The 25,925-nt window shown below is 38.1% G+C and overlaps 1 protein-coding gene across 2 annotated transcripts in view; it reads right to left on the bottom strand.

The window, feature by feature from the left end:
• The window catches only part of ANO3 (anoctamin 3), a gene marked incomplete at both ends in the record, with an annotated part of 160,018 nt that overhangs the window by 58,088 nt on the left and 76,005 nt on the right, over positions 1–25,925 (bottom strand). For both annotated transcript variants that reach the window (XM_079537349.1, XM_079537350.1), the window contains 3 exons: positions 1,265–1,401; positions 9,609–9,680; positions 11,236–11,436. In XM_079537349.1, the coding sequence (XP_079393475.1) occupies positions 1,265–1,401; positions 9,609–9,680; positions 11,236–11,436 (410 nt within the window). The remainder of the gene's footprint in view (positions 1–1,264; positions 1,402–9,608; positions 9,681–11,235; positions 11,437–25,925) is intronic.

Below are 25,925 nucleotides of genomic sequence, written 5' to 3'. Positions count from 1 at the left end.
TTACTGTGAGAAGCCTGTTACTAGACAGACGTTATCTGTGACTAAACTTTTTTAAGCTGCCTTATTGTTGTGAAAAATAATCAATTACCTATAATATTCCTTAAATCCTGCAAATTCCATGTTCTGCATTTTTTTGTTACCTCACATTTAACACAAAAGGCTTTGTCCAAGTACATAATAAAAACAAATAATGTTCTGTTAAAACAGAACTCCAATAAAAAACCTGTAACCCTCCTCTGTCATTGCTGAAGCGTCATTTCCCCATTACAGGTTTCCAAGTCTATACACATCATTATCTATAAACTTATTTCAAAGTTATCAGATAGCTATCATGATTTAAAAAAAAAAGCTTTTCATGAAAGCATCCAATGGTCAGTCCCAGAGATCATGTTGACTTGCTGTATGTCTTAGAGAATCCTGTAGTGAATACAGTACAGCAGGACTGAGAAAACAAGCTATCAGATAGAAGACTCATATTGAAACATGCATTCGGTGCTAAAATGACAAAATATAAAGGGCATGATGTATGTCAGAACTGTATAATGGCCTACTGAAAAGTGCACTTTATGAAGAACAAATGATGTTAAAGAAATTTAGGCAGTTCTAGATTTGCAGCAAAGTATTATTGACAGTTTTATATATCAAAAACTGAGAATCGTTATTTAAAACTGTACTGAAGAATACACAATCTTCTAGTGCTTGAAGAGATAAATCACTCAGAACTTCGTGAGAATAAGTCAAGTGTCTTATGCTTACAATAAACTATGCATGGTTCAGAGGAAAACCACAGATCTCCCAATCTAGAGGGAAAACAAAAACAAACCTATTTTAAGCTTAAAATCAATCATAATTCTTTGGCATTATGGTAGATGAACTCTAGAAGGAAATGCACTGAGATAAGTACTGTGATTAACTGATTACTAGCTGAGATTACTTGTCAGTTTGGTCTGGTGAGATGTTTTTTTTTCAATCCATGCTTGGAGACTTATGCTCTCAATCCTGCGCATGGTCAATTTTTCACAAGAAGGCTACAGTCTCTCAAATGGGACATTATAAACCATTACAACATTTGCCATAATTTTGGGTGACTTCTGCTACAGAGAATTCCCTGCACTAATTCTGTAAGGAACCTCCTGCAATTCCTTCCATGAAATGCCTCTTTATTTGAACTTTGGCTTAACTAACCCCATAGAACTTATATTTTGAAAATGTTTAAGCATATAGTTGCAATTGATACAATTTAATGAAGCTTTGTGTTCGTTACCTTCAAAGATGTTTTAGTTCGAGGTTCTGCTTTCTGCCTGGTGAGCTTGTTTTGAATGAGCAATGACTGATCTGTACGAACATCGTAATTCCCATGTTCTGAATCATCTGTGTACGTGTCTTTGTCCTTTCCTATCTCTGAAGAAAAAATGAAATAAAACAGGGAGCTCATTTTAGGTTATTGTGGAAAGAAACAGAAAAGCTACAGCCACGGTTGAATATTCCTTTGAAGTATTCATTTTTAAATAACTTCCTTTCCTGCAAAAGCTTTATATTTGAAACGGCTGTCTTAAACTAGAAACGACTTCTATTTTAGTACAGAGCCTACTAAAAATGTTTTGCTATCATAATTCAAATTAAAAAAGCCCACAAAGTTCTTCATTTTAGTTACAGACAACAACAACAAAAAAAAACAAAAAAAAAACTCTACACAATGATAAAAGTAGATGAAGTAAACATTCAGATGCTTTGGTGCTTGACTCCTAATTGAGGCATTACACATTACTTAAAACCTGCACATTAAGGTACCACAGTGACCACTTCAGAACACAGTCTGAGGTGTACCTGATGATCACAGAAGACAGCTGACACCACGAAAAAGTGCTTTGCTCTTTGCTGCTTTTATTTTTAACTATTCAACAAAAATACCTGTGAACATATTTGAATATTTCAGGTTGGATATTTGGAAAAATCTGTTCTCTGAAAGAGTGGCCAGACGCTGGAATGGGCTGCTCAGGGAGGTGGCTCCCTGGAGGTGTTCAAGAAACGTTTAGGAACACAATTTAGTGGGGAAATATTGGTAGCAGGTGGACTGTTAGACTAGATGATGGAGGTCCTTTCCAACCTTGGTGATTCTATGATGATTCTATGAGTATCCTAACTGTAAGTAACTGAGAACCCTCAAAGCTTATTAGGACCAATTATTATAGGATAGATGTGTCCACACCCTCTGAATTAAGTTTCTGAATCAGTCTATATGATTCTGCCAAAAGGGAGGGTTTTTTTTCAGATACTGAATTTCCTCGCACATTCTCCATCTAAAATATCATGACAAGACTTTCTCAGTAGCAATAAAGTGAGGGATAATGTGTGCACACTGTGGGACCATGCAATTTATACTGAACACTGGAAAAATGTTTAGATTTGAAGAAAAAAAACTTAAAGATTAAAAAGATGAAATAATTATTCCCACATCTATGTCTAGAAAAAAATACAAATTGAAACTATTCAGGCAGAAAAGTTACTCTCAAATCATGAGCCAAGTTCTCATCTCACATCAACATGGGAAAAGTCAGAGGAACTGGGAACAGTATTTATCCCAGTAATTCTAAACCCTAAATAGAAGCCAAGAAAAAAACCATGGTTGCTGTGGGAACTGCAATCTTGAATTTCCTGAATTTTATATTCAGAAAAGCTCATCTGCAACAACAAAGTATTCTTCATTCAGTTGCTCAGCCAAATTCTCAACAGTAAATATTACGGAAAAAAATAACCACAATTATCTCATGTAGCCTAAACAATTCTGAGCAGGGATATTAAACTGGAACATTTACAGAGAACTGCTTTTCCTACTGTTTAGCTACTTACATAGTAATCACACCAAATGAGCCCTCAGTAATTTCTGATGCTGATATTGACCTCAGTAAATCTGTGAAGGGACATTTTAATGTATCTTATAAATTATATATACATAGCCTATTTGGACTGTGAAAGCACTAAACTTGACTCTTAGAAAGTATTACTGTCTGGACAACAAAAGCAAATTAACACAAAGACTGCAGAATGCTTTAAAGTAGGAGGTATACAAGGTAGGAAACAGGATTCTTAAGTAAATGAACTGACCTGACTTACTCCCAGATGTCACCAGCTCTTATATTTCTAAAGATCAAGAGCTTAGAAGAGAATCCAGTAAAATAAAGGGAAGGAAAATGAAACTCAGCCTCTTATAGTCAGATAGGCTATCAGCGTTGAAAGAAATGCTTCGCTCATACAAAAAAGTCTGCATTTGTGAGCTAAGTTTTGACAGGATTAAACACTTTGAGTACATCTCACATTCCCCCCAAATTGGGCAAAAGTTTTATTTAAATAATTCAGTTATGACATGAGTTTCTCCTTATTGTTGTTTATGTGTTGTCAAGAACACAGCTTGTAAAGTGTACTACCCATTTTCTGGAAAAAAAGAATTACCTTCCATTTAGATATATGCTATCTTATATGAAATATATACCAAAAAGGTTTTAGCCACAACCTTTCCACACCCCTCAACAACAAATAAGGAAACCTACAGTTAAAAATAATATAAAACTTACATAATAATACTTATTACTGTACATTTAAACATGACATTTTATGCACCAAAACCACTATCTCACAAGACAACAGTATCAAATATAGCAAAAATGGGAAGAATGATGATTAACACCTAGCATTCTATCATAGCAGTTTGTTATATCTGTATGAAAAAACATCATAGACAGCAGATGTCAGATGGAAAGTTTTAGAAAATGACCTCAATTAAAATGAGATGAAACTTTAGGTTAAAAAAGAATCGTCAGTGCTGTCAATGGCATTCCCCTATGAACAGGCTCTTTTTTGTGATAAGGTATCCACCACTTGCATTGAGAAAAAGAAAGATGAAGTTTCTCTTCTAGAATTTTCCCTTTAAATCAAAATGACATTCCCCTAAGGATGAAATTATACAACCTAAATTACTTGAAATATGATGGCTTCTAGCCACATTCTGTACAAATGCAGTCATTTAACTTCTTCAGCCTTTCTTGAAGAACTGCAGCTTTAAAACTTCCACAATTTTTATATAACTCTGTTCTATGAAGTAACACTATTTTCTGCCATCTATTCTTCCACAACCTTTGTTTGTTTGTTTTGTTTTCATTTCAATTGCCATCTGGAATTGCCACAAGCCAAATCAAGATAATAACCCCAATGCTGTGACTGGAGATGTACTGCCCAGAGGTGTTTTTAATGCAACATCCCCCAGAAAGCAGTGAAATGGACTAAGACTCTATTTGGCTTGCATTATAAATATCCATCTTTAAATTCAAACACAAAGAGCCCTTATTTAGCTGCAGCTTCACGAAACATGATGAGAAAACCTTGTCCACCTCAAGCTCTTCACTCTGTGCTGTGGGAATGCTACTGTTTACTAAATTTTATTTTATTTTTCTGTTTCCCATCATACCTTCCCTGGCCTATGACAACCAACCGGATGGTTACTGCCAAGAACAAATGTCAGCTAAAGCTGCTCTTGTAGCTCTTGGATGGACTCTGGCGCCCATCACAAACTAACCTACCTTCTGTGGGGAGGAGGAGAGTGCAGGCAAGGAGCCACTAGAGAAAAAAAAAGCAAGTCCAGTTCATATTGCTGTAGAACTTCAGGTGTTTTTCTTTTCTTTGGTTGTTGTTTTTTTTAACTTTTGAGGGAATTAGCTAACAGTCACCAAGCCACTCTCAATGATGTTTGAAAAGTCATGATGGTGCACTGAAGTTCTGGTAACTGGAATGCTATATGGTGTACATGCTGTAGAAAATTTTTCACCTGTATACCTATACTTACAAACCAAAAGGAGCACAGCTGGTAAGTGCAGGCTTTTCTTAGTGTACAGTTTCTCACACAGGTGTAACCATTAAACAGAATATACATCATTTTCACAAAGGCAGTCAGCAGGTTTTTATGGTCTCTGGAGGAGGTAAAATGGTATGCAGAATTTATACAGGCAGATTAAATGCCAAAAATACTTAGATTTTGAATCTCATTATTATTTTTTCAGAAGATGAACTCTTTCACTTAGTTCAGTGAGCACCACATTCCGAAATACATTCTCAGTGAGCGCTGAGAGCAGAGAAGACTCCAGAGAGTGCTGAAAGCAGCCTTTCAATATTCAAAGGGGGTTTACAAAAAATGAGGGGACAGACTCTTTAGAAGAGTCTGTGGTGATAGGCCAAGGAGAGATGGCTTCAAACCAAAAGTGGGGAGATACAAATGGGACATAAGGAAGAGGTGGGGAGGTACTGAAATGTATTGCCCAGAGAGGTAGTGGATGCTCCGTCCTTGGAGACGTTCAAGGTCAGGCTGGATGGGGCTCTGAGCACCTGATGGAGCCGTACGCGTCCCTATTCACTGCAGGGGAGTTGGGCCAGATGACCTCTAAGGATTACTCCCAACTCAGAAAAACCCTACGGTTCTTACAGATCACAGAACTGCATCATTCATGCTGCTGTCTCCCCAGGCATGAACTGGATCTAGGCTGAGAAATGGACAGTGCTCTCAGACATAGAATCACAGAATGGCTGGGGTTGGGAGGGACGCCAAGAGTCACCGAGTTCTAACTTCCCTCTCACAGACCGGGCCTCCAACCTCCAGATCTGGCACAAGGCTCCATCCAGCCTGGTCTTGAATACCAAAAGAAACTTGAATTCAAGAAAAGGTCTGATGGAGCTCTGGGCAACCTGGTCTTGAATACTTTCAGGGACGGAGCATACACTACCTCTCGGCCAGCGCCTCACCACCCTCTCTGTAAAGAACTTCTTCCTGACATCCAGTCCAAAACTTTCCTCCTTGAACTTAACATCTTTCCTGTATTGGGGGCTCCAGACCTGGACACAGGTACTCCAGATGGGGCCTCAAGAGGGCAGAGTAGAGAAGGACAATCACCTCCCTGCCCTTGCTGTCCACCCCTCTTCTGATGGAGTCCAGGGGCACACAGGAGTACACAGAGTATATTATAAATTGTCCTCATGTCTCAACACAGTCAGAATAGATGTGATCACCCTTTCTCACACAAACACTGGCTGAAAATCAAACAAATTTCTGAAAAATGTATTCTAAACAGCACAGTGGAAACCTCTCATTTCTGTTGAAGCAGAAATTAAGTTTAGCTTTTGTGAGTCAGACTCTTTGCAATCTTTGCATTACTATGTATAAAGCATTCATAATTGACCTAATTCAGAGATAAAAAAAAAACTCAAAGGGTGAGAAAAGAATAAATGAATTAGAAAGTGTTATTTTATTTGCTAATGAGGCAGCTGACAAATTTCCAAATAAGAGAAAAACTAAACATTTTTTATATCTAAACCCCAAAAGCCAATTTCTATTGATTTTATTATCCATTATTCATTTTTGACATCTTATTTGAAATGAGACATTTCAGCTTGCTATTGTTCTGTATCCACCAGCACTGTTTAGAAAGCTATTTACATGTACATATTTCTGTTAGAATGAGCAAATTGAATTTTCCAGTTAACAAGCTGACTGGGCAGCTTGCAGGTTTTTCACCTGGTCTTCTGATATGGCCTGACTTCTGAAAATCTTGATACTTTAGCTATATGTGATTTTTAAAGGCATTAATCTATTCTGTTATAAAAAATCCCTTTGTGGATGTGGCTTATAATGTCTGGCATAAAGGAACTCAAACCTGGCAACGCTAATGACAGAAATTTTGAAAGGACGGAGTGGATGGAAAAACAGGCTGCATATCTATCCAAATATTTCTGCTGCCCTCCTATTCCTGATACTAAACCCAAAGGTTGATTTGACAAAAGACCTCAGTGGACGATTATTTCAAATTTTTGTGACTATTTGCATCTTACAGTTATTTTTTTTCATCTTTACCATGAATTGCAGGAGAGATTATATCTCATGTATGGCAAGAAACAAGGGCTGCTCTAAAAAAAAAAAAAAGGGTTTTTTTACTGAATTAAGTGTAACAAATTCTCCTGCAAACCATACCACTTCCTTTCAGCTCAACTCAAGAGCAGTTCATTTTCAGTTCAACTATGAACTTCTAACTTCACTTAAACTCAGTCAACTGATAGACAAAGCATGCTCACAACTCCAAAAAGGTATGTAATAACCACCTCCTACAATTTTAAGAGGTTACTGAAGAGGATTTTTCATAACTATTCATAAAGGTAAAATTCTAGTACAAATAAACACTGCATATTCATCAAAACTGTTTACATATGGATTCTTGCTAGAGAAGACTGACAGCCAAAGTTGTTAAGTGAGAAAGTTCAGTTTCTTTTTCCACATGATGGTCTTTGAAGGCAAATAAATGGTTTATTATCAATAGCTGTGGTAAGCATAGAAATTCACACTATATGTTACAGGAGCTCAGCGCCTTCTTTTCTTGTATTTACTGACCCGTCAAACTCAAACTGATGGCCTAAAACTGACAGAGGACAAAGTGAAAATTCATCATGTCCTTGACTGCTTTTGTCTGTTAGCTGTAACAAAGGTGTTGTAACTTGCCTCCTTTGCAAATCCATCATTATTGACTAAAGAAACCCAGCATGTTTACGGCTTATCTACAGTCAGCTGAAATAAAGGAGAATGGTTTTGGTGAACTCAAATCTTTTATCTGCTGTCTACTTATCCACTTCTTAGTAGAAGAAGAAAGAAATTATGGACAGTTATGATTCCGAAAGAAGAGAAAGCCATTTGGTCTGTTTCCACGATAGAGCCTAATTAGAAATTCACCACATTCACTTAATTCAGCATTCTTTCATGTCCTCAGGAGAGTAGTTTGAAAAGATTTCCTAAGACAATGATACCCATTAATCAGCCTACTTTGCAGACTCCATCAAAATGCCAAAGCACCAGCTAAATCACAGGGCAGAGCTGTGGCATTCTCATTTTCACAATATTCACAATCAAAGTTCAAGCAGCAATACTCCTCCTTTTTCCGTCTTCGTTTTTGTTTGGTTGGTGGGTTTTGCCTCAGATTTATCTTGCTGAGCTTCACTAATAATGCTGATATTATCATAGAACCTCCAAAGTTGGAAAAGACCTCCAAGACCATCAGCCATCCACCTATAACCAATATTTCCACTGAACAACGTCCCTCAGTACAACATCTAAATGTTGAACACTTCCAGGGACGGTGACTCCACCTCCTCTCTGTGCAGCCCGTTCCAGCCCTGACTGGCAACATCTCAATTGACACAAGCAAATAAATAAACTAAGTTAGAAAAGGCTACTATTTAAATAATGTTTTCTGTCCCTTCAAAGTCTATAGTTGTAGTCAGAAAAGGAGAACATCCACTAAAAACTTAATATAATTTTGAACAGATGAGACTCAATCCATCTTTTCCTCAATCTCTGAGTCCTCTGTGTTTCATTCCAGGAGAAAACTAAGTTAGATGAATGAAAAATAGTCCATCATTTACCCAGAGAAACAATTACTGTTGCCATACATAGGGATGCAATAATATCACTTGAAATAAACTAGTTTAAATAAATTGGGAAAAAAAGAACAGGAAAAAGAAACTGCCTGCCCGACCAACAAAACCAATGGCACTGGGAGACAGTAGTGTTTCAGCTGGACCCTCACTGAGATGCATGGTATTTTTATACCATCTTTATGCCAAGTTTTTACACTCCATTATGATTTTGGAACATTTTTATTTTGGTTCAGAGGAAGTATCAATTTCCCTCACATTTCCAACAGCCACCTCTTCAGGAAACCCTGAAGAGCTTTTTCTCTATCATATATCTCAGGGAGCAAGTAAAATCGATAGAAAAACGTGAGAGAAGGAAAAAATAGAAGGAAAAAAAAAGCAAATCTCTTTCCTTCAGCGTGAAGCAAGCATTTTTAGTTTGGTGCTGTGTTGACTGTAAGCAAAATGAGCTTTCACAGTAGTTATGCATGGTACAGAGAAACCTTTATGTATTTCAAATGGGTCACAAGAATCAACAAAAGAATTTCAAAATTAATTTTGGAACCTGCAAATTATTCCTTCTGTGCGTGTATACAGACTCGCTCTGCACTTGTAAGGAAGGGTTTATTTTGAGACTTCTTTTCTACTTTCATTGGCATGAAGTATCAAAATAGCATAAATTCATGTACAAATATACCCCAATTACAGCTTTTTCTGTTATTATTATTTTTTGAATCCCACTGGAATACTTTGTGGATAAAGCAAAAGCAACAGAAACGCACACATGGCAATACTGAACAAAACATAATTGTTTATATATATAACAATTGCAAGAGGGGTTCAGAAAAGCATTTCAAAGCAATTGTATTATGAACTACTGTTACAGAAAAGGGTTACATCAACTCTGCAAAAACAAATACTTCTCTACTGTCCTTATGTATTGTTAGCTCACAAAGTGATAAAGCATTAGGAAACTTTCTGAAATGTCTCCCTTAAAGTACATAAGACAGCACATATTTCTTTAGTCATATTTTGTCTCCTATTTCAAAAAAAAACCAAACAACCCACCTGGCACTTCAGGATAAGTACAGCCTTTCCACACTTAAATGCCGCAAGTGTAACCGAAACATCAGCTATTTGCTATTATTTCAGTTCAGACGTAAACTTACCTAAAAATGGATCACTGTATTCTGTACTAGACAGCTTGAGCAAGTTGTTTTCCAAAGTCTCCATCACTTTAGCTGGAAGAAATACAACAGTCATATCAGCATACACACGTAACACACTCTTTTAAAGCTGTCAAAAATCCATGCTGCAATTTTAATGAGTATTTTCCACTGGCAGAAAAAAAGGACTTTCTTCCTAAGAGAAGTTTCCCTTGGTAGAGTAACATCACAGCAACATTTGCTGCCTATAATTAAGGAAGAATTTCTCAAAATTTAGTAGCAGAAAAAAACTGTGTTAATTTACTCACTGCAGCTTCACACAGAGCTGTCAATAGTGTCTGGCAATAGTTAGCAATAGGGTACACATACAGTGGCAGGGATCTCCAGCTGGAGTAGTCTGTCTGTTAATTCATGTTTATTTGAACATAAATCCTAAAACAAAAGCAATTCCTGCGTTCAACATGAAGCAAAATTCATAGGGATTTTCTGCCTTTTCTTTCATTTCCCTCATACCACTCTCCCTCGATGTGTGACAGTCAATGAACCAGTTTGCTCCCACATGTACATACTGACATCTAGTACAGAAAGCCCAGTATTTATTTTTAACTCTCTCCCCTAGGAGAGATTAATGAAACTCTCATGCTGTTTTGCAGCATATGTCAGAACTTCCTTGTCTTGTTTTCAGTGAGCAAATATAAGCTTGTAATTCAGAAAAATAAAACAAAAACGCATTTAAGACTCACTTTAAGCACTACAGAGATTGCGCTCAAGAATTCAGCAGCAAGGTTCTTCTGGAGATTGTGGGCAACTCTATCACTATCTCTTTAACCAGCTATAAGATATCTAAACAAAGTGAAGATTATCAAATGTCCTTGTAATTTAATGGAAGATACTTAAAAAGTATATCTAAAATCACAAAATCACAGGGGTTGGAAGGGACTTTTAGAGATCATTGAGCCCACTGAGCCAGCTAGCGCAGGCTCCCTACTCAGGCTAAACAGGAAAGCATCCAGGCAGGTTTTGAATGTCTCCAGAGAAGGACATTCCACTGTGTCTCTAGGTAACCTGTTCCAGTGCTCTGTCACCCTCAAAGTCAAGAAACTTTTCCTCATATTCATACAAAACTTCCCATGTTTCAGTTTGTGCCCACTTCTCCTTGTCCTATTGCTGGGCACCATAGGTGTCCTGTGTGCCTGCTACCCAAACATTTGATTCCTCTCTCCATTAGATATTTACAAGCATTGATATGATCTTCTCTCAGACTTCTCTTTTTCAGGCTGAACAGTCCCATGTCTCTCAACCTGCCCTCATAAGGGAGATGCTCCAGGCCCATAATCATCTCTTTGGCTCTTGGCTAGTCTCTCCAGCAGTTCTTTGTTTTTCTTGAACTGGGGAGCCCAGAATTGGACACAGCGCTCCAGACGCAGCCTCATCAAGCCAGACTTCAGGGCAAGGATCACCTCCCTTAACCTGCTGACCACACTCTTTGTAATGTACCCCTGGACACCACCAGAAGGGCACTCTCCTGGCTCCTTTCCAGCAGATCAGCCCAAGATACCACAGGACACTGAACAATGATCCCTTCCATTGCCAATGTGGAACAAGATGCTGAGAGACAACAGCCTCTTACCTCGTTCTGACACTACATCAACGGTAGCTGTAGATGTCCCTGCACTCAGAGGCTGAGGCTGTACACGATTTGGCTGCAGAAACGAAGAATGCTTGCTCAGACTCTGAGGATGCGTTTGGCTCTGTGCTAAGCATGGCATAGATCTTCTAGAGGGTTTCAATGGGTGCTCCTTCACCGTCTCACTCTTGCTTGTATTCATACCTGAAGAAGTGAAAAGAAAAAGCACAAAGCTCTGTTGTATTACACCGTAACAAAGAAAGACTACTAATTCATTATGAAAATTCAAGGTTTCATCCAATTAATAAGCAACTCTCCAACTAAATCAAAATGCCTTAAGTATTTAATTCTGAAGAACTCCAGGCTGTGTACAGAATCTAGCAATTCCTTACCCACCCTTCTATCAATAAAAACAATCAAATTCACAATATGCTTGATGTAACTCTGTGGTACATATTAGTGCAGTACTCTAGTGTCAACTTCATTACAATCATTTACCAAACAGAATGCAGAAAATGAAAATCCTCAAAGAAAAAGCATAACAAAAGAACAACGGAACAGGTAACAAACTAGTGGAAGAGAATGGAAATCTCACTCTCTTTTTCTGAGTTTGCCCCATGTTAACATTACAACTCCATGTTGTAATGGTTAGCAAGTTCTCTGCTGTATGTCCTTGTTGGTGACAGAACAAACAACACAATAGCTGCTTGTACTGTGTGCCTGGAAACAAGAAATTGTCCTAGATTCTTCCTAGATCCTAGATGCTTGCAGCATTGGGTATTAAGATTGTTACCAGTCATTCAAACATCTGGGCATGTTCACTCACTAAATCCCTTTCTGTTGCTTCCCTTTATGTTAAAAGTTTCCCTTTATGTTAATTGTAATGCTCATTAAGACTAAATTGCAATAACACAATAATTTCTTAAATTTCTACTTTTTCTATGGATTCACAGGGGGACAGCAAATAATCCAAGTACACTTGTCTAGGCAAGTAGAACCGATGATGCTTCACTGACAAGAAATAAGGGGAATAAAAGATACGATTTATGGTCAATCTACTTGAAAGACTCTTTCCCAGGTGCTCAGAGTCTGCCCCTGACCAACTCACAGTGCTCAGAACTTCCCCTGTCGTCAACCCACTACAGAATCGTTCATCGACACACACTGATAAGATGCATTATCATCTTTGTTGACATTATCACTCTTACAACGTAAGATTTAGACTTTAATACACTACAGGAACGTTATTTTTTATTATCTCAAGCATTATGAAAATGCCTCATATTACTTTAATTACACAAAACTATGGAAATGTAAACATGAAACTTTTAATAGCAATTAAAATACACGTACTCACTGCACAGTAGATATTTCACATGAAAGCAAGAGTCATTAAAGACAGTAACTTGCTTTACTATCTGCATTGCCCTTATTTTTTTTCTTGCTACTGAAAGTTCAATATCTTGTTTCTCTTTTTGGAAGCACTGAAAGAAACTGCTCGCTACAGGGAAGGAGCTTCTTGGAGACCTTGCTCTTCCCATGGAAATATGGACACTGGAAGAGAACGCCTCAATGAACGCTCAGAATTGAGTTTTCTGTGTCAAAAATGAGTTACTTTGTCTCAAAATGACATCTCGCTGTGCTTCACTTAACTATTAAAAGCAACGTGGCAAAGCTTTGAAAAACAGCCAGGAAATGATTGGAATAGGAAAATAATATCCCACCACTTATTAGTGGCACATATTTTTTGTCTGGATATTAAATCTCACAATGCATGTTACAAGTAACACGTGGGCCAAGGCATTGGGTCCTCTTAAAACATTCGTTTTGAATAGATGTCAGACTTGTTTAATTCAGCATTAACGTTTGGATGTTGTGAAACTGATTCTCAGTGTTTTCAAAAAACTGCCCTATGTATTTTCAGAGGGCACGACAAAAGTCAAGCACTTTCTCAAATGCTGAGTTTGAATGTACATTTCACCTCTGCGATGGATTTCCTTACGGCTTGCCTACAGAGAGCACTGAGGCCTTCTGTCTGCGTGGGGCCAACAGATCTGTGATTGCTGTAAACACCAAGAATTCTCAAAAGATTAGTGGGGAGAGTCCATTTTACTACACTATTTCTCTGTTGCAATTGCAGCGTAATTTACACTGCAGCAAATTCTTCTAAATCTTTATCTCCTGATGTTGTACTTTACCCTCTCCAATTGCGCTGGAAAGAAATGGGAAATAGAAAAATCTCTGCTGCTTGGAGTGCCATGAATTTCTGAGGCATCTTCCTCAAAAAAATCCGTGCAGCTTGAAGAAAGTTGTACAGCTCTTCTCTGAAACTCAGCATAGGACTCCATGATGAAAGGCCTTTGATTCTGATATTTACCTACAATGGCTAAGGGTTGAAAAGGTCTTTCATTTCATGACTTTCCCAAGCTCACACACCATGCTTTGCTCAATTCAGTGCTAATTTGAGGTTAAAGCAGACAGAGGTAAACTCCTGCTGCCTCCAAAGGTACCACAGGTCATTCAGTAATTATGAGTAGACAGGACTCTGCTTCTTAATGCTTCTGAAATGAAGGCTCTGTGCCAGCAGCACATGGAGGGGCACTGGGCTATGGCCCCAATTTTGTTCTGCTCAAACACAGCTGACCAGGCAGCATCTGCCATGCTGCCCAGACAGGTTTATGAGACCAAAGCTATGCCAGCTAGAGGAATGGGTGCTCCAGAATAATATAGGAAGAGATGGATTTGGTAATTATGCTGGATAGCTTTAACGCTCAGTTTCTTGAGCAGTCATATATGATCAGTAATCATAGATCCTACTGCATCATTAGAACTGCTGGCAAAAAAAAAAAAAAAAAAGCTTCCATCCTTATTGAAATCACTGTATGTAAAAAGATGAACCATTTTACTGCAAAAATAATATAACGTAATGCAAATAATACACACTGTCATTCAATTTTAACAATTTAAGTGATCTGTATATTTTAAAAAGTACAATTATTTTATAAGACTGCCTCAATTTAAATGGAAATTACTACAGTAAGCACCTCTTACTGTATGTGTGCCTTTTAATACAGATCTCTTACTCTGTGCCTTTTAATACAGATTCCTTAACATAAAGGAGCTTCTGCTTGTGCAGGAGTCACAACAGAATAATCTCGTGGCACATTTACACACAGCTGCATGATCTGCCTTCACAATGCAAATTTAATATGTTAATCCATTCTCTGCTGGAGTGTCCCAGTCCAGTTCCACAACTGGTGAGCTTTGGTGGCATTTGCTGTTGCAAACCAATGCTTGCTCATCTCTGACATTCCAACAGCTTGTGGTTGACATCGTAAAGAAGGTCACTGAACTGATTTACTGCAATTACTCCTCTTCCTTCCTCTCCTTCTATCTGGGGTGTTTTCTCAAACCTGGACCTTTCCCACTGCGACATTACAACAATAATTGCCGTGTCAGGGATATTTGGAGCTGCTATAAAGGACAAGAAACTGCCTGTCAAATTTATGGGAGACGTGGGATTTCAATGAAGGAAATCCTAATGACCAGCACAAAAGTTTTGGAACGTGGTGAAAATGTCTGTTGTGCGTACTGTAGCAATATTAGCACAGCAGCAAGATTGTTGAAACAAAGGATTAAGATTGCTATCAGACAGGCAAGATCATGACTTGAAAAACAGTACGTTTTTTCTGTTTAAACTGCATCTAATTCATCCTTCCCTGCAGAATATTTCTCTGGCACTTAGCATGAGCATGGACACGAGCACAGGATGACTAAAGAAATCTCTCACCTAGGAGAAAAGGGTGCTTAAAGTTTACGATTTGATCAAATCCTGCCTTTTATTTTAGTACTTTTGCCCACTTTCCTGAGGGAAAACAGGGGATTCCTGCTATGTAAGCAAATCCCTCCGTGGCTCAAAGCCAGGATAGCCAGCTGTACTACAACTCACGGCTCCCTGGCAGGGCAGGCAGGAAGGATGGAGCTTCAGCGTGAGGAGCTTTCCTGATGATTAAATCAGCATGCACAATTTAATGCACACTCAACTTTCTGCCAATCTAGAAAAATTTCAAACAAAACCAGCTGTCAGGTGCCTCCAGGTTTTGGCCAGTAGAAACAAAGAAGTGGAAGATTCTCCTATGTCGCATTCTGTGAAATGCAGTAAATAACTTCTATTAAGAGCAGGGAAAAAGTCATTTTACATTTAAGGAACTCTGAATTGTATCTGAGGGAAGTTTTATAGGAAGCCCATATGCACTGTTAACCTAATACTAGAAGCACACTCAGGAAGACTTGATCGGTGCTAATGTAAAAAAGAATAACCTAAGAACTATTGCTCATTAAATCCAGCATAAATCTTAGCTCGAAGCAGGAGTAATTACAAAGTCAAATCTATAGCTTTACAGAGTCTATGATGATGTCCACAATCAATGTCAACAACACACAGATCTCACCAACGGCTCACATAATCAAAAGCATTTCTCGATAAAAGGACTTTCTGAGTTGTAAAAAACAAAAACAACTTCAAATGCAACACATAACTAATTCAAATGAAGCGTCGTTCAAGAAGCACAATGAGAAGTTGGAATTACAAATGTCAATGTCATCATTATTAGACTGTCTAGTAAAATACAATACAAAGAAAAAAACGCAATAGTTTTCATGACATTTATGATTCTTCATATTTCTACAGAGGAAGAATAAATCAGCTCCATTTGGAAGAGCACAATAACATTTAGGTGTCATAGGTACTTACTGCTAATGAACACACTTACTCTGATTGGCAGCTGCAACCTCCAAAAGCAAACCTAATACATGATCACTTCTCTATTAAACTCTGGGAAATCATAACCAAAAGATATAATAACAAAGAAAGAATAATTTACATTAGTAGCAGCAAACACTAGTTCTCATCTGTTTGCAGTACCTCAGCAAATACTGAGGATATCCAGTTTCACCTAGGTGATTTACATCTGAGCAAGCTTATGAACTCCAATTTTCTAAGCTGTGTTTTCAGATTGCCTTTTCCATTATGAAATGAGCAGGTCAACATTATTTCTTTCAAATGTCCAAACACAGCCATGAGTAAATGACTAAAACTCCTAGACTAGCCAGTAAATGCCTCCTGAACAAGCATAACAGACTGTGATGGCATTTTTCATTGTCATCCCACATATTAAATTGACTTATGAAGGTGTTCATTATGTAATGAGATTTAATGATATTGCCAGTCATGCTTTTGAAGACTGTTTCCATTTAATGCTATTATTTTACCCTTTTTTGTTTTGAATTTACAGGCACTGTGACAGAGGAATACAAATATTTAAGTACACTGCATATATTGTAAGTTCATCAGATTTTTGTTTCCTAAGGTAGACAAGGCAAGAAATAAGCTTCAGTCTTGACGCACAGCTAATGAAAGGGAAAGGAATTGGTAGGATCAGCTGTATGTTCTTCAATAAGACACACACAAATAGTTAAAAAAATTAGTTTAATTTACAATTACATAAAAAACCCTAAATCCTTGCATAACAGTTTTCAGTGAAGAATCCTCTTCCCCAACAAGAAAAATGTATTCCAGTGCTTCTATCAAGCAGACACCTGGATCTTATCCACTTTGTTCTTGAGTTTGCTGATAGTAACGCTTTCCAATCATTCATTTATCTCAAAATTCAAGTATAACCAGCTCCTAATAAGAATCCTAATAAGAATTTAATAAGAAAACAGGTATTAATGGATGCTTTAATGTGAAAAGTCTCAGCCTGACTATTCCTTAGCAAGACTTGTGTAAAGCATTCCACATATAAAGCAGCACTATTTCCAACATCAAAACTGGCTGCCGTGATTTTTCTTCTTGATGAGCCATTATTTCTGTCACTTGCAAAATAACTTTTTGGCACCTTTGCATTATTCAAATGCAACAGAAAGAATAATGTTTTCATAGCTTTTTCTTCCTGTACATTCCCAGCCAGCCTGATACAGATTTTGCTTTTTTGATTTTGGTTTCCTTTGCATTTGATATTGAATCAAAAAATGAATCTTAGATCAAGCTGTAACAAGAACAAAAGGCATTCTTAAAGAAATAGGCAGTTGCATGCTTCACCATTTAAACAGATCAGTTGAACCAAACCACATCAGTCAGAAAAGGGTTAAGGGAAGAGCCAGGCTGAATTATGATTTTAACTTCAGAAGTGATCATTGTGTTTACCTTCAGAGAACACTCTGACATAAACGGCTGCTGTTAAAGCAATGATCTCATCAACTCATGACATCCTTTCTCTTCTCAATGACAATGAAGGAAAAAGAATAGCTTGGTTTTGAAGGGACCTCAAAGATCACTTGGTTACAGTCCCACTAATCTGCCCGCTAACAGGTTGATAGCTCCCAATTTCTGCTGCACTGAAAACAGACCCGGCAGCATCCTTGAGAAACTGCTTCTTCAGAAAAGTCTCCAGCTTCTTCACTGAAATGCTTCTAGCTGGCTTGTGCTCAATTCAGGGCTCCACATACTGCTGCCTTAAGGATTTTATATATGCTTCCAGGTCATTACTAAATGTAGCAGCTAGAGTTAAAATTGATCCCACGAGGATTGTGCTGGGAAAGAAGTTCTGTTCTAAAAGAAGTTCTAGCAGTTACTGTTTTACTATTCGTAAGTTTTATGTTTGGGTTTGCATTTGATATTCCCATCAGTATGGAAATCTTTTGCAGTCCCAAAGGACACCACCTTCACCTAGAGAAGCAAACCAACAATGCAACAAAACCAAAGGTCTTACACAGTGTTTAAGATATTTCTCCCATTGAAGTTGTTTTTGGGAACAAGCTTTCTCTTCTCTGATTGTAAATTTCAGTTAAACAGGCACATCTTTATTTTTGTCGTTACCTATAACAAATGCAGAGTAAAACAAGAAAAAAAAGCCACAAGGAAATCAAAGACCTACCACAATGTTTTCATGAAGAAGTGTAATGAAAGAGCAGTGTAGGGTAGTGTAATGAACTGAGGCCAGTGAAGAAAAGACCTATTTCCTTGTGGAAGCAGCAGGAAATTCAGCAGCAGAATTAGCAAATTATCAGCACCTGCACAAACCTCTCTTCCAAAATTTAGCATAAGTCTGTCCTTCATCCCAGACGGTGCCTATCAGAGTAATTCCTGTAATGATCAACTTTAAACGAGGTCTGTTACTTTAAACAACTTTTCCTTGGTAAAAATTACATAAATAACTCAGAGGTTAAAAGAATAAATAAATAAGTAAATAACGCCAGGTTTTCATTGAGGATTTTGAAGCATTTGTCCCAAATTGAAAGATTGATATAAGCAGCCAATAAAATGCCAATACTTAAGGTTCACTCTATAGAAACTGATTACAGTTTTCAATTGTTTTTTTTTTTTTTAATAAGTGTATTATCTAGTGCAATTTCTCTAAGCGTGCTGTTGCATCTTATGCTCACAGAATTAGGAAAGAAGAAGGACTCCATTACAGATTACCATAAGTAGACTACAATCAGAAGTCTTCTGTACCCCTGCATGGTACAGATGGTCATGTACACACACAAATCTGGTAGTATTACCATGCAACAATAACTGCATTACCTCCTTTGGAATTAATAGTTCAGAAGAAAGTTTGCTCTTCTTTCACATCTTCACCCCTTACTTTACCCCTATTTCCTAGATTATTCATAGCAGGCCCCAATGCATTCTCTCTGTATATCAGACTGAGATCTGCTTTAGACCTTGTTTTCGCATCTACTCCATGAATATATTATTTGTAATGAAAAAAAAAAAAAAAAAAAAAAAGTTGGGTTATTTAATTTTTGAAGACTGTTAAAATGCCAGGAATAAAGGGATTCTTGGTCTACAAAAACTGCATTCAGCTGAACGCAAATTTGAATGTTGCTTTGAGTACCACACCAGCAAGGCAAGCTGCAAAGCAATGCAGACACATTGCCAAGTACTGTTCCTTTTGTAGAAAACACTGAGACCACCCCACGATCGTTACTGCAAGCACCATTATGTGCTTCCCTGACACTGCCTGCGTCTGTGAGATGCACCTTAAGCATTTTGAAACATTTGATCTTTCCTGGCATAGGTGAGGAGAAACTTAGTTTTAAAGTAAAATTGCCATGGTGGTCTACTTGCCATCAAAAGCACAGTTAAGTAAATAGCTCTAAATAAGGGCTGCATTCTAAAGCCTTAATCAGCACCTTTTACAAAGCCTGCCTTCAGGAATATCTGGTCTTACATAACTTTAACAGAATGAAATTTGTGCCTGACTCACCAGTAATACTTCCCATGAAAATAAAGCAAAATATTTTTGGGCTTAATTGAATGTGGGAATTAAAAAGCTTCAGAAGTCTGGATTATCTCCAGAGATTTAACAAATATTTCTGCCAGAAAATGTCAGAAATCTAATAAAATATGTGTTCTCCCCAAACCTAGAAACAGAGTACATCTCTAGAAAGCTATATTTTTGCCTCAAAGTAGGCTATTCCACAGCCTCTGTTCTTGAGATTCTGAAAATGCTTTCTGAGAGCATCCTCAGGAGACCAAAATAAGTACAACTGAGTTGATTTGGCAAGAATATAATGAGGTTAAGGAAAAGAAAGAAAGTGCATTATTGTCTTTTAATAGAGCAAGACAGTGCTTAAATGCACCAATCATAAAATAAATAGGTACCCAGGGTTTTGAGCCCAGTTATCACCTTTGTTAGCCAAACAAAGGAGAATAAACATCAGGAGAGAGCAGCCCAAGAAGGAACAGGAGTCAGGATGTCAGAGCCTCACTTTTACAACCAAGGGACTCTATTTCCTTTTCCATTTTTTGGAGAAGAAAGCTCTCCAGCAAGCAGCTCCTTCACAGAGAGGTGAATTATGAAACGCCATTACTCACCACCTTCATTTTGTCCACCGGTCAGCAAGAAGCCAGGAAGTCTGAAGCAGTGTCTCACAACCTAATTTAGACCTTCCCCTGACAGCTCCATGTTGCCTCGGGTCCTGATGCTGTCACAGAGAGCAGAGCTCAGCGCTGTGCTCCACTCCTTATGAGCTCCTCTGCTCTGGGACCAACAGAGCAATGGAACCTCAGCTGCTCCTCATGCATCTTGTCCTCTAGACCCTTCACCATCTTTGTTGCCCTCCTTCAGATGCTCTCTAACAGCTTTACATCTCTCTTAAATCATCTTGCAGATTACTTGAATTTGCATTTTAATTCCAGAAATTGACCCCAAAGCTGGAACATGCACAGTTGAGTACACACCACGTTCTATTCCAGTTCAGAGGAAACCAATAACTAAGTTGATCGTGTTCTGGTGAAAATCTGATGCCTGCCAAATTCTGGTTGAGAATTCCAGTTAGGTGGAAGGGGGCCTGAAGAACAACTTGACTGAGCCTTGCAGCATTTCCATGGGAAACTGGTGCAGTGAAACTGAATGACAATCTGATTTCATGTCAACAGACTGAAGAGATGTGCTTTGGTATATTATTCTGCTATGGATTATACTGAGTATTTTGGAAAGTGTTCATAAAACTAGTGTTCTAAGGTAAATATCCCAATAGTTTTGATGAGGATTAGTATATGCTTGGCAGATGGACTGGTACAAAAGAAGATATTGTGGAAAAATGCAAGTGCTGTGAATGTTAAAGGCAAAAAATGTGTTAAAAATCAAGCTTAACATTTTGCCACAGAGTAATAAAAAGAACTCTCTACACCTTCTCACATTTTGATAGCACTAAGATGAAAAGAGATCAGTGCAGACAGTAACAGGCAGTTCTGCATAAACAGACAACATAGCGGAAGCTAAAAGCATTGTGCACTGCTGGAGTTAGGTTTTCACGCTTTGAGCAGAACGGATGGGTCTTGTGCAGAAAGTGGGAGTCCTGTAAGAAGCACTTCAAATTCTGAGTGTAGTTTCTAATGGCCAGGTAGGTCACAAAATGGCCAAGACATGAGAAAAAGCACCAAAATACAAATGAAACTTCAATGGTTTTAAGTAGCAAAACATGTAAATTTACTGAAGTAAAAATGAGATTTGGTATAAGATAGCACTAAATTGTAATAAGTGCAATTAATGTCAAGGAATATTGTCAGGACGGTTCAACCCCTACTGTCATACCACCAACATCTGCTTCTGATGTTGGGGACCAACATAATAAATTGGAGGCAATACTTTCTGAGCAGCCGTCTTATTTCTTTCTGAACCTTCATTTGTCTGGTCATCTGTCTCATAAGAGGAATAAGCTAAGGAACTCCTCTAGCATCTTTGCAATGATTTATGTATACTCCCAACGCAAATGAAAGGCACATGAACTTTCTGTAGGGCTTGTCCCTCAGCAGATGCTGTTGCACCTTGCCCATCTGTCCTCAATTGCTCAGGGGCCTTGGCCATGCAGGCAGGAGCACTGCTCACAGAACACAACCCAGTGATGAGCCCAAGCTAGGGCATTCAATCTGTGCACACCACACGTGAAACAGACATATACATTTTTTTCCAGTTATTTTCGTTGGTTGCAAACAATTTTTATTTTTTTTTTAATATTGGGAAAAACATATTTGCTAATGTTAAAAAGAATTCTTCTGACATTTTCACTGAATAGATATCTTGCCCACGTGTTTTAGAATGGGGTATATGAATTCGCAAAATCTTTGCTTTTAAAATGTGCAGAAAAATACACCCACACTTGGTGAAAGCATAAACTCCTCAAAATCTGTGGTAAATGTTAAATAATTTGTTCCAAAAACATGGCTTCATCCATTCCATACTCCACATTTTAACCTTGTGCCCTATTTGTCATGGTTTTATGTTTTTTGTTATTGGTATTCCATATCATAACATCATGTGAAGGGGAATTAAAGAGTTAATAATTAAAGAGTTAATAATCCCATTCCATGGACTGACGATTTTCTGGATACACGTGTCTGCAGTGAAACAGACTGGAAAGGGAATTCTGCTTAAAAAACCCTGGAGATAAGAATGCAAACATTGGTTACTAAGAGAATATAATTCCCTGAGAGAGTTTGCTTGAATTATTTTTCATAACCTCTTCAGATCACAGGGATCTGAAGACGGTTGGTTGTTACCAGTGACTAGAAGGAATGCAGAAGGATGAGTGGACACCAGCACGTATTTCTGAGGGCCAAACCAGATCACGCAACCTGAATTTCTCTCTAAAACAGAAGAGACTTTGGTGATGGAGGACAAATATGCTTTACAACCTCCATCTTGAGTTAGTACAGCTTTTGATGATACTTTAAATGGTAAAGTTAGGGGATGGTTGGACTTGACGATTTCCAGGTCTTTCCCAGATTAAACAATTCAATGACTCTATCCTATGATTCTTTAATCCATGGGATTGAGTGCACCCACAGCAAGTTGTGGATGTGGTGTTGTTGACACCCCTGAGGAATGGGATGCTATCCGCATTAGCCTAGGCAGGCTAGAGCAGTGGGCCCAGGAGAACCTCAGGAGGTTCCACAAAGCCATGTGCAAGGTCTTGCACCTGGGTCCTGGCAGTCTCACCATCAGTAAAGCTGAGACACGAAAGGATAGAGCACAGCAGGTAATGGTGGATGGACATGAGCCTGCAATGTGCCCTCACAGCCCAGAAGGCCAACCTGAGCATCCTGATGGAGCTGTAGGTGTCCCTATGCACTGCAGGGGAGTTCTACTAGATGACCTTTAATTGTCCCTTCTAACTCAAAGGATTCCATGATTCTCTACAAGAATTCTGATTTCAGATTTATAAAACTGTCATTGCTTGGATTCAAAAGCAGTTGGCCACTAATCTGAATGAAGATTAGAGAGAGAGAGAGAGAGAGAGAGAGAGACTTTATCATTAAAAATATATGATGCTACAAATGTATTAAAATACTTAGCATTTATTTTAAGAATGGAAAAATGATCACTTAGACTATAGAGGAGGATATGGGATTGAATTAAAGTGAGCACATGATAAACAAAAAAGCATTGAACAAACTGGGATTGTTCAGTCAAGCAAAGAATGATGGAAGACATGATAACAAATGTCAGACGCATAAGCTTATGTACTTAAGAGAGCAATCAGTGGTTTTCTTTCTCCACAGAGGTCAGGAAGCATAAGAGTGAGCTATAAGAAAACTAGCTAAGTCCCATACTAGGAGAGACTTCTTGACAGGCAAAATTACTTGCCCTAAGACAGTGTTTATTGACATTTTAAACAACTACCTCTCTTTGGTTGTTTTTTTTTTTTTTTCTTATTTAGAACAGATTGAAAAATATGCAACAGAAATAACACATAACTTAAGGATGAGGAACATCCTAGAGTTCTCTAGAAAACCCTGCTAGTCTCATGCAGGGATAGTTGTTAACAGGTCCCCTTCAAGCTTGCCTGCCTAGGTGTGTTGGCAGCAGCCCAGACTTCAGCATCACCCAAGAGTGTTTGGATGAGTCCCCTGAGTCTGCAGGTTATTTTACAGCCAACTGCCAGTGAGCTGATCAAATGCAGCAGGATGTACTATACGGTATCTGCAATTAAGGCTTCAGAAAGCACCTAATATTCTGGCATTTCTTAACTGATTAGCAAAAATAACGTAATGATATAGGAAAGGAATTCCAGTAATAACTGAGTAAAAAGAGCTAACGTAGCATTATGTTAATACAATGTGAAAAGCATCAGCTATTTACAGTTTATGGTCCTAGTAATTCCTTTATCAACTTTTATAATCTTTACTGCACCCGAGGTAATGCCATGGACGCCTTAGTTTTAGCTCAACACACTGAGATTGCCTCTTCTAGTTTCATTTGACCTGACATTAATCTAAAATCAATATATTATTTTTAAGTCGCCTTCAATGAATGATTCAAGAAAGTTCTTTTCCAACCTCTGATACCCAAAGCTATGAGTAGGAGAAATTGCCATGACCTGGAGAGATAGAAAAGCCTGAGGAAACCAAAGGAGCCCATCCCCCAGATGTGCTCACGAGGTGCTTTTAAAGACTTGATACAAGAAGCCAAGTCATTCCTTCTGATGGCCTGGTTCTTATATAATATGTCCATTAGGGTTCATCACCTTGCATGCAACCAGGAATGTTCTACAGGCTTTAACTCTTTCAGCTGTACAGCAACCTTCCAGAAGAAATTTAAGGAGTGGGGTATGTTTAATTTGATTTTCTTGTACGCTTCCACAGCTGAGGGCCAGCCAATCTTCCTTCCTGCTTAACTTGCTAGTTCTCTTCTACCTTCAGAAAACACAACCGAGTTTGCTGCTGAGCTCTGTGACAAGCAAATCCTTCATCATAAAAAAATGTGTCCTGAATTTCATGTGAGGATTTAATAGCTCTTCACATAAAGCAGTCAAATAATTCCAGGCTTTAAGAATCCCTAAACACTTATCTACAAAAGTGACACTAATGGCTTCGAATCTCTTTGTGCAGACTTGTAATATGTATTTATAAGCTTATATGCATTTCAAAATGCCTCTAAATACTGTCATGGTAACAAATGCTTCATAAAAAAAACCCACTACATGTATAGTGCTGAGAAACAGAATCACAGTATATTTGGTGAAGTGATACTTCTCATGGATGAAGAGTAAACTCAATTAAAGGAAATCATTTCAAATCTGTTAAAGGAGAACTAAAGCACTGAATGAAGCTGTAATCACTCCTAATATTGTAAACGAACATTTAAGATGAAATCATACTACCCATGGCTGATGTGGAGATGGGTGAAGATAAGGGTTCAGGATCAGAAAAACGGCGTTTCTTGCATGCCTGTCACCGGCTTGATAAAAAATCCCTGATGAAAGGAGAAACATTAGAGCTCGTTACGAAAAACTGATTCAAAGTCTATATACACTGAGAAGGATTCACTGCAGAAAAACAAAGGTCATTATGAATCTAATTGTGCTCACCAAATTCATCTATATTCTTCTCTGTGCTCAGGAGGGCTTAGCTCAGTGTTTGAAAACCAGCCAGAATCCCACAGAATACACAGCTCTAATGAAATACTACAATCCAACTCCCACATCCATATATTATCTTTTTTCTTGTTTATAGCATACATCCTTAAAGCTATCAATTTTGTCTTCAGAAACCATGATTTTTATCTTACACATCCAAGACGCTTGAATTTAATTCTGATTGGAATTAGTGATTTTCAAGCCTAGATACGCAAGCAATTTGTCACAAGGTAATGTAGAAAGTGCCTTCAGGAGAAAGGCAATCTGCAATGTGCTGAGGCATTCCAACACCAAAGCTATTGAGTGCTAAGCCTCGTGCCTACTGCCTGGCCACCTTTATCACCTGCCTCAGCAAAGCTTCCTGGCTGGGTAATGATGCGACTGAGAAATACAATGCTCTTCCTGCTTTTTATTCTCCCAGGGTTTAAACTTCCAGCAGACATTTTCACGCTTCCAAAGCAAGAATGTCCACAAGCCATCACAGTGAGATATACCTCTGTTCTCTTTGACTGTAAATCAGAAGCACAGACTGCGATAATAAATAATAAATAAATAATTTGTCTTCTGCAAAATACTTAGGAGTGAGCAGAATTCATGACTCCACTTAACCACGACTTCACTACTATCAGAGCTTTCACTGTGGTGGAAGGAGAGAAATGTTGAGGCCTACTGCACTAAAGATGGCGTCAAACAAGGATGGGATTTTCCCTTAAAGTTCATATGGAGGCATACCAAAACCTTTTGCCGGAGATTGGCTGCATTTTTTT

This window comes from Tetrao urogallus (genome assembly GCF_951394365.1).
Source record: "Tetrao urogallus genome assembly, chromosome: 6".
Taxonomy (NCBI): domain Eukaryota; kingdom Metazoa; phylum Chordata; class Aves; order Galliformes; family Phasianidae; genus Tetrao; species Tetrao urogallus.
Note: the sequence above shows the minus strand (reverse complement) of the source record. Positions and strands in the feature narration are given on the sequence as shown.